At 33.9% G+C, this 10502-nt stretch overlaps 1 protein-coding gene across 8 annotated transcripts; it reads right to left on the bottom strand.

Annotated features, from left to right (window-relative positions):
• Positions 1–436: 436 nt before the first annotated feature.
• LOC105164347 (dynamin) lies at positions 437–8709 on the bottom strand. 8 transcript variants are annotated; one of them, XM_011082978.3, is made up of 8 exons: positions 8415–8709; positions 7161–7249; positions 6983–7058; positions 5829–5878; positions 5400–5741; positions 4908–4958; positions 4126–4246; positions 437–576 (listed from the first exon to the last, which is right to left on the bottom strand). In XM_011082978.3, the coding sequence occupies exons 1-8, from the start codon at positions 8575–8577 to the stop codon at positions 569–571; spliced, it is 900 nt and encodes a 299-aa protein (XP_011081280.1). In that variant the 5' UTR covers positions 8578–8709; the 3' UTR covers positions 437–568. The 8 variants fall into 8 exon arrangements, with proteins under 8 accessions (XP_011081280.1, XP_088738087.1, XP_088738086.1 ...); XM_088881961.1 differs by lacking the exon at positions 437–576 and adding an exon at positions 1055–1077; XM_088881960.1 differs by lacking the exon at positions 437–576 and adding an exon at positions 1063–1091.
• Positions 8710–10502: the final 1793 nt, after the last annotated feature.

Below are 10502 nucleotides of genomic sequence, written 5' to 3'. Positions count from 1 at the left end.
GAGTTGCACTTCTTGCTTTAAACTGATTTATGTTAGCTGAGTTTAGTCTTCATTTGGAATCCACCTAGATCGGAATAAACATGTGTATTCTTTATTTTTCTTGTGCTCTTTTGCTTGCGATTGAGTCATTGTTAATTGTTCGACGTTCGTTGTATTTTGTGAGGTAAATTGCTAATTTACCAGATTTTACATCTGTTTCTCAGAGACTGGTACTGTTTCCCCATGAACCTTGAGCAACACATGGATTGTCTATTTCGTCTTATATTTCACATTATAAAACCATCGATCTTTGTAACCGAGTAGTTAAGATCAAACACTGATACACAGAAACAATATGGGTTCGAACGCTTTTCAAGAAGTTTGGTAAAACTAAATATACGTTCTGACCAGTGTGTTGATTCTCATGTGAGGTGGTAATACTAGATCAATTATAAGAGCTTTGGCCGGCGCATCCCACATAGCAGGTCTATAGGTGTCATCCTACTTTTCCATTTAATTTACCCAAAAAAAAATTCACATTAGAAAGGCTCGTCAACTATCGTCAGTTCCCACACATCGCATGCTTCATTCATGTACCTAAAATACAAGTTATAAACATCAAAATAGAGGATCTGGAACACAATCTGCACAGCTGTACAGGTTTGTAAATTGTGTTATATAGACAGAATAAATAGTAGAAGGGAAAGGTAGAAGACAGCTTGAAGGGTAGCAATAGCCGATATGCAGGGAAGACTTATCCTGGTGGAAATGTGTGTTGGAAAAAATCAAAACCAGGATGGGCTTTCGGCAGTGTGTGAGTTTGGTCGGTATAGACTCTAGAGAGGAGGACCATTAGCAGGATTGTGATGTGTGCACATGGTGTGTTGCCTCCACTTCGACACAAACACACAGACAGAGTGCAAAGATACTTCTGGTGGTACAAACAAGTGGTCATGATAAAAGCACAACTCAGTGGTTCCAAAGACCTTGATAAGTCTAGATGTTACCATTACAGTTCACAGAATATGTCGCCCTTGTGATATTTTGGTGACTCTTTGAGAACTGATCCACTGGTGATTGCCAGAGAAGATTAGATTCCTAAAAGATGGAACCTGTGTGAAAAGTCGGAGGAAAGCATTGGATTCATCCATAGAAGCCAAACAGAATCAATATCATCAGCAACTTTTTATCTCGATTTATTCGCTAGAACTAGCACTGGACCTTGTGATCTGAGAAAATCTGTACAGGTCAGCTACTTAGTCCTTCATCCCTCCCAAACTCAAGATAATCGGAAATAATATACTAATGAGGAGCATTCCCTCATTCAGCAACTTAATCTGATTCCAAAGAAATTAGCTTCCAATTCCACAAACTAGACCGATTTTGTGAAGATGTGCCGAAAAGATCACAACACGCAGAAAGGGTCAAATAGTTTTCAATCGTGAATATTATTCATCTTTTCCATGATTTCAGCACTATACTCAATGAAGTCAGTCTCCTATATGGGATGATTCTCAGGCTACTGTTCACCAACAAAAGTTGGAAGCTGCAGGAACTATTCTTGCTGATCCCCCTTCTTTCAATGTCTAAAACTTGCAGGAACCACTAACACATAACTGTGTATCTTGAATTTCTGCAACCTCCACTGCAAGACCCTCACACTGAATCACACTCACAACCACTTCCAGTTACTTATTGTCTATATGAAATAGCTGGATATTATTATATATACTCACTTAATTATATAGATACTTGTATCTTTAATAAGAATTTTCAAATTGAATTATTAATAATAACTACAATTCTTAATTATAATTAGTATAAAATATTAAAATAAATAATAATAACAGGTAAAAATTTCTCTTTAATAATGATAAAAAACCTCACTTCTAAGTTAGTTAGTTAAAAAATGGAATCCTGAATTGACCATTTTGTCCTCAACTTAAGAAATAAAAGAGAAAATCTAATGTCACAGCCTCTTTTCATACACCCTCTCTCTCTGTCCCTCTCCCCACTGTCGTAGCTTCCTCCCTCTCTCTTCCTCCCAACGACTACCTATTAGCTCCTACCTCTTTTTGTCCTTGTGGCATTCTCCATCTCTTCCTTACCCTCTCCACTCTCTCTCTTTCTGCACTCTCCTGTGTCTTTCCCTCCGACTTCCACTCCCTCGCCTTCACTATTTCTCTTTCTTGTTACTACTTTCTACCTCTCTTCTACATTACCAATTTCTAGAACAAAAGAAAGTAATGATTGGAAAATGAAAGACTGAGAAAGAAAATAGCAAATAAAAAAAAGACTATGATAGGATAGGAAAAAAGTATAAGGAAATATATTAATACAAAAGACTAATAGAGGGTGTTCATGTAAATTTTGCCACTGAATAGAGGGATTACTTAATTACAACTACAACCTCCAGGGCTATAATGGTAATTTTGCAAAAGATAGGGGGTGCTTGCGTATTTGGAATTTACCTCAAAGGGTGTCAATATTATTTACCCTATTTATTATGTGTCCGCACTAATACTCGTGTATTGTACATTGTAAATTATTCTTATATTATGAGTAATTCTTTTATGTGTAATTCTTTTGGGTTATAATAAATTAGGAAAAAACTTTTAAAATTTTACCCCTCCCCTTCCAATATTTTGTATACAGTTTGATAGGGCTGAGGTTTCACATGAGACCTAAAAGTGCTCAAGTTTTCAATATGTTCCACAAAATTATCCAAAAAAGCAGCTTTTGAGAGTTAATGGTGTCCATCATTAGTTTAAGAAAAGAATTTCAATCTTAGGAAATGGAGTATTATTCTGACATCCAAATAGGAATCATAAATTTAGGGAAGAGAGAGTAATAAACACAAATATCATATCATATATAAGCGTGAACTAAAACTACTTTGAATTATCAACATGACTATGTGTGATAACTGCTAAATTCCACCATGCTTTCTGGCTTTATCAAGTACATACCTGGAAGTACAACAAGCTTCAAATATGTTTGTTAGATTAAAGAGTTAATGACATGTGAGAAACAAATTTGCATATCCTGAGAACTTGTATACAGTTCACATTGAAGCCACAGTCTCTTATTGTTTTTATGTTCTATCACAAGGATGAGGTGGTAGAAAAAGTGAGAAACTATCCTCGACCTTTAACTTGACTGACAGAACCATAAACGGAATAGCTAATCTATGAAAACGGGGCAAGTTGAGTTAAACCTACTAGGCTCACTAACCGAACAGAAAATTAACTAGAACTGCACTAGGCACTGAGGCTGCTTGGTGTCTCAAAAATCTATTACTAAATCTGAGCCACAGTAACATACATAAAAAATGAAGCAGCAGAACTCTAGAGAGCACAGAAAATTAATAGAATGTCTAAGCAATGCAAGCTTCACCCCCAATGTCATGGGAAATGATTGACGTTCCAGAAGGTGACCTAAAACAGCAATCAGGATTCCACAATATTCAATTACTAAACCAGTTACAGAGATTATTTTCCAAGGCAAACTAACCAGAATCTCCATTAAACAACTCAAAGAAGATAGCCTAAACGTTAGGAACCTAATTTTTCCAACTCCAAAGGATGCTTGAGGCAGTCTTTATCATGTTCATTTCATTGTCCTTGATTCATGCAGTCTTTAATAATATCCACATGAACTAAGTAATTCATCCACGAGTGGTAACTGATTTCTTTTCTAAGAAAAATCATCCAAAGATGCAAGTGTAAACGAAGGAAATAGAAGATTGTTATATTCAAGTAAGAATTTAACAAAATTTTTTGCTCTTTCCGATGGAATAACCAACAGAGAAGAAAATCTTAAAGAAGTTGATTATGAGGAATATCCAATCAAAGATAAGAAATAAGTTAGAATGAAGTCTGACTTGAAGAGCCTTTGTAGGTGACGAATTTTCAATCACACTATTTCTTTTAAAGTTGTCTAGTGTTCACTAGCTACCTCTATCACTTCCCCCTGAGGTGCTTAATGATCACAAGCAACTTGCTTGCATAACCAGTTTCCACTTGCAGTTCGAAAGAATGCATTTATATTCTGCAACCAACTATAATAATAAAAAAATGTTCTATTACTTTCACCTTTTTCTTTGTTTTCTACGGCATTCAAAACATTCGGTACATGAGGACTTACTCCTACTAGTGAAGCTAAACTGGAGCTTGCTAGGTTGGACTTTCAGTTCTTCCACCAATATATGGCGAAGCTTCTCATTTTCTTTCATCAGCTCCTCAATGAGTACTTGGTGTTTCAACACCTGAAAGCACAAGAAAGTTTATACTTAATATGTTTCATTTAACGCGCAAAAGACAAGTAGAAGAAAGAATATTTTCTTCGGGATATTTAAAGAAAATAGAAAAACAGAAACAGAAACCAAAAAAAGAACATAAAAAAAATGAAGACAGTGTGAGCTCTATTTGGGAGAACTTGTGCCACTGATCACAGGAAGTCTCAGAGTAAAACAAATTTTAACAGAGCCTGATGAAAATGCTATAATAACTGGAGGTATGATTGCAGTTATTTTCTTTCAAATTCCTAATTTACTGAATACACTTCAGCTTATGGCAGGTCTATTGTATTCTTTTCACTACATCAAAAGAGACAATTCCATTAGAGTCCTTACATTTATGCAATTAGATTCTTGAGTATTCCACATTTCATTGATCTAAAAGTTCCCATGATTTATCGAGAAAAGAAGACTTAAACTTCTTTGTGTTTTTGCATATCAAAGTGATTGCTTTGTTGGGGCAATCTTAACCTTTTTGAGCTCTTTTCCCCTTTAGTAATATTCAACATGAAACTAAAGTCTCCGACAAAATTTAGAACACAAATGAGTATTCAGCTGATGAATTAAGTATTATTTGACATTAGTGGGAAAAATTTCTCTACATAAAGTATTAAGTTCCTGTGCAACCTACCATTTGAAGCACATCATTTTCCAACTGCAGCGGCCCAGCCTGCAATGAGAACTAGGAGTCTGTAATTTTTCAGTTGACAAGATAGAAGAAATTCAACTCAGCACTACTGAAGTTTTAGCAATCAAATACACAATAACTAGCGATTTGAATTCTAGCCTCAGTTTTAAACAAAGATCAAATAAGGACACAAACACCAAACTTGAGAATCTGTGAGAAAATAAATTTAAATGTTCTGAATCTATTGACACATTCATCAATCAACGTGCAATTGTGGCACATAAATGAAGAACAATTGTGATAATAGCACCAGATTTTCAATCTTTCTCTAGTTAAAAGAATAAGATCCAACTAACAGAAAAATGTGATTGTTCTAGGTAAAGATCCTCACCAGTATAGCACACGCAATGAAGAATTCAGAAAAATGCTTGTCAACAACTTAAAGTTATGTTGCAAAGAAAATACTCTAATAAAAAAGGATTCATTTTTACATACTTGGTCATGGAGTGAGCTCCCCTTTTCTAGAAGTGGATTTTTCAAAAAGTTGTTAATCACTGTCTCTGTTCGACTCCTATGTTCTGTGTCAACTGCAGCAAATTTTGGCACTAAAGTCTCCTCTAAGGATACTCTGGTTTTTGCATCCCTAATGTTGCCTTCATATGTACTGTTTGATACTGATTGTACCAAATTATGAATACTTCCAGCTCGATTTTCATGTGAGGGTTCCTTAACCTTGCTCATCCCAGTTTCCAAAGATCCTTTGAAGACGCCTTCATTAAGAGGAAAGGAGGCATTGGAACCTATTCCAAGTTTTATCATCACACTTCCTGCCACTTGCTGACAAATTAGGAGATGAAGTGAGATTAGGAAAATACAACCAACTTGCAAGCGTTGACTAAACAGAAGACAGTATGGGGTACATACCCAAAAATGTGATTGAATCTGATGCAGCACAGAAGGCTTCACAGCAAGGCCTGTCATGCCATGCAATATCTTAGCATATCTAAAATAAATGAGGATATGCAAGCTGCTGTAGCTTCCAAGCAACTAATCCAGTCATAATTCAACACACCAGATCTTCATACCTGCTCAGACATTTTCAAAACAAATGTAGAACCAAAAAACTACTGAAGTAAATGGAATCTTTTGGCAAACATAAATCAGAATTTCCTACAATTATTTTTAGCTCAAAAGGTGTAAAAGAATGAAAGTATAGCATTACAAAAAATTAGGTTAATTAACAAATATAACTCAACTTGCCAAGTGACTCAGAGTCGCATGAATTCTTTTGGTAATCCTAAATTAGATTCTTACTGTGCAACTTGGACTTAAAATATCCAATTTCTATTGTAGTCAATCTATAAAGAGTTCAATTGGATTTTCGCCATCTGAAAGAAGTAACTGAGTCCATTACAGGTATCTAAAATAGTGAAGTCACTGCGACAGTTAATCATCCAACAAAGAAATGATAAATTATACAATTATGTTAATCATAATGATTAATCATAAAAGAGTAATTGGTGACTTTTACGACCTCAATCAATTTAACTTCTGCATTCTTAATTTTTTCAACAATTAGTTAGACATTTTCATTGCTAAAAATTTAGGGTGAAACTATTCTTAGAATCGACCAATACCATAAAAGATCAGTAATAATTCATTCGATGACAACAAAATTAGGCGGTCATGGCAAGTCAAAAACATTCAGCAGATGAATTTGTTATCGTCATGCTGCAGTAGTTCTTCTCATTTCCATCCATAAGAGTATGATGTTTACGCATATAGAATCTAAAATACAAAAGTAAAAAGTAAAGCATTACACAGAATATTAATAGTCACAGACAAGAAATTTGGCAAATATAAGGAAACACCTGCGCAAGCTATCATGATATCATCTAACAAGTTCTCCAGATGATCTTGATGGCAATCTCTTTTGAGTGTAAAAAGATTGAGATATAGACAATAAACTAGAAAAAGCGAAGCTATCTATACATTGTCTGCTCTTGATTGGTTGTATACATATTTAGATGCAATCATTTATCATAAGGTTATCTAACATATATCTTCAGGATACGTACCAACTCCAAATCCATGGCCAAAACCTACTCCACAGCCAATACCTGCTTCAATGTTCTTTGCACCGACTTTCCTCAACTAGACACATTAAAAGACATGGACAGAAAACATTAGAAATTCAAAGCTGTCATAGCAAGTACGAAAAATACAAAACAGATGTCAGATATTAGAATCACATACTGAACTATTGACATGTCTTTGCACACCAGAAAAAGCATCAGTTGCACCCCTAGTAGCAATCATTACTTGGTTCAGGACTGGTATTGCACCTAATAAGATATTGAAGTTTCATAATAAATGAGAAATATGAATAAGCCCACATACTAATGTTTACAAAATAATAATGTAAGCTTATAGCATCATTTTGGTGAGCACAAGATGGAAGAGTGGAAGGAATCTATCATGATCAAACATGATTACAGTTATAGATGGTTTTCTCGTGATCAAAGCAATTAAACAGAGAACATTTAAGTTAATATCTCTTTCTTAGGAAGATGGTGCTCTAGATGTACCAGCATCAGTAAAAAGATGAAGTCCAACTTTTATGGATTCCCATATTGCACATAACTTTGGTGATTTAGTCTTCATGAACATGGTGCCATCTCATTTTCTTACCATGGCTGTCCCTAACTTGGCCTCCAAAGAATAGAGAAGCTTCATTTACTTGCCTAAAGTAAAAAAGCAGTCCTCAAACCCAGCTTATTCATCTATTAGAAAATCATTTTCCGTTTAAGCTTTTTATACACAAAGTTTAGCTCATCATATAGCATTGATTGAATCAAGATGCAGTAATGTCGCCTGATGTACTGATCAATGGAAAAATTAAATCATTTTCTAGGTGAGCCTTCCTTTGTAAGTAATTTAGACAGTCTTAATTTAATAACCAATGACAACAAAGTTAATGAACTAGATCCTACCTTCAGATGCACATATTTGACTCATGAGTTATACACTCAAACGAGGTATAGAATAGTGTAAACCTAATCATTCTCATCTCGTCATTATATTCTTTTTTCTTTCCATTTCAGGTTTCAGAATATATAGACATCAAACACCAATTTCTCAAACAAGAAAACAACCACAGCATAAAAGTGTATAATATTGATATTGACATTAAGTAAATTCAATAGAATAAACCCATAAACACAATCATCGTAGAGCAGAACCTCCAAAAATATCGAATACTTCTCCACCACATCACAAAAACCGGCCAAGAGCTCCACTATCCAAACTTCCCCAAATTCTCACCAAAAGTAAGCAACAAACGCAAGAAACGAACACATAGAAGACATAGTTATCAACAATTCCCTCTGTGGATTGAAGAAAGAAACAAGATTAATCTTTTTTCTTTTTTCTTTGCTAAAGTCTCAAGGTCTTGAGAGATAGAAACAGAATTAACAAGAATTTGCACATACAGACACTAAGAAAAGGTACCCAAGTTTAAAGGGCGACCGACGCCAATGCCAATTCCACAGCCAACGCCAAAACCAGTGAATACTTGACCCACTTTCAAAGTAAATGGATTTTCTAAACTAATCCCTCGCTTCTCTTTCATATCCTTCGCATAAATGACTCCACTGCCAGCTCTAGTCTCCATTCTTTCTTTATTTTGCTCTAGAAGTTCCCAGCGGTGTGAGGAATGAAGTTTGACGGCACAAAGCGGCGGAGTCTGGCGAGCAAGGAGACGAAGTACAGCAAAATACAAGTTTGAAGTCCTTAACAAGTTAAGAAAAGCACTTTTAAATTAAAATCTAAAAGCCCTTTGTATTGCTTTTAGCTATTTTAGCTTTTTTAAAATAAATTCAAGTTTATTTTTTATTATTTTATTTTTATTATAATAATTTTAAATGTAATTTTATTATTTTTAATTTATTTTTGAAATTATATATTTAAAGTTGATATCGAAAATTTTAAATAATTTGAATATTTAACAATAATTCATTTATATTTTAAGTTTTTTATATTTATGTGCTATATTATTAATATATATTTTCTTTCACATTATTAGTTTATTAACTAATAAATATTTTTTTTTTGCAATTATGCAAGTTTAATTATTATGTATGAATAAAAAAATATATTATTTAGTGAGAGCATTAATAAATTAGATATGCATATATGGACGGTGAGAAAATTAAGTGTTCTTGATAACTACACAAACTGTCATGATTTCATAGTGATTTAAATCTTCCTTTTGAACCAAAAATATTCCTAATCTTGTGAATTTATTGCATATTCAGCTAAAAGGGATGATATGGGATAAATATGCAAAATCAAGCCGAAAACAGATATTAAGGGCACCAAAAAGGAAAGAAAAGATTTCAAGGCAGTTTTGCGGGATTGACTAAACGTGCCCACGTTTAGTGATTTGGTCATCACGGATGAAGAAAGGAAAGACGCAATTTTTGCAAGAAAAAAAAGGAATGATTTGCTGAATTTTGGAAAGGACTCCTTTAAATACGTGATTGATGATTTATTAATATTTTTAGAACCAATCATGTACTTATCTCCCCCCTATGTCTAGATTCGTATAAGACTTTTATTATAAATAGGGGGGTCTCTCCATATGTAAAGCACACTTTTGAATTGAAGAGAACACTTTGAATTCAATAGATTAGTTCACTTTCATACTTTCTCTTTTTATTTTAATTTGTTGCCGGGGTTAATGGAATTTCACTTCTTAGTGTGTTCTTCCATTAACATGTCCGGCTAAATTCATTATTTTCTAGTTAAGGTTATGGTGATTGCTTGATTCGTAACTTGTTGTGATATCTAATCTACTCTTTCTACACTTGTTAAATAAGTATTCATGTTATTCTCTGTGCCTTTATTACAAACATCTGATTTATGAATAATGTGGTCAATTATTCATTATCAAGAAAGTTTGCTTAGCTAATTGAACTTTACAAATTCGTGTAATTGTTTGTTCAGTTTAAATACTTAGTAGCAACGTAGCATAATTAATTATGTCAAAGTAGTTAGTTATTTTATGGGGAATGTATGATCTAATTTAAACGAATTATCCTCGTAGGAATTTTGTTAATTAGAATCACGTCTTTCTAATTCTTAATGTTGTTAATAGATTAAATCTTGCGGACGTTCCCGGGATTGTGAGTTAATTAAGAATTTAGCCAACGGTCGTACCTTGACTAACAAAAAGGTAAGAAAAGGTGAGGTTGTTATGCCGTACCAATGACCATAACTGATTTATTTGTTTATACAAGTGTTATATTTGCATTAATGATCAACTCATAGATTTAAGAATGATCCTGACCTTAACCGGAAAAGCTCTCTCTCATATCTTCGCATGGTAATTTTAGTTACTTTCTAGTTTATTTTAGTTTTTAATTATTTCTCTCTACCATCAAGCATCTCCCCAACTATTCTTTTTTTCTTTTAAAGAAATCGACTTAAACCAGTCCCTGTGGAATGATCTTATTCCCACTTTCGCAAGTGTTGTAGGAATTATTTTTTGTGGTTTCGGCACCTATAAATTTGATGGGTGTCGAGACCACAAAAAGT

The sequence above is a fragment of the Sesamum indicum genome, linkage group LG6, assembly GCF_026168435.1.
Source record: "Sesamum indicum cultivar Baizhima isolate 11 linkage group LG6, ASM2616843v1, whole genome shotgun sequence".
NCBI lineage: Eukaryota > Viridiplantae > Streptophyta > Magnoliopsida > Lamiales > Pedaliaceae > Sesamum > Sesamum indicum.
This window is presented reverse-complemented; position numbering and strand designations above follow the sequence as displayed.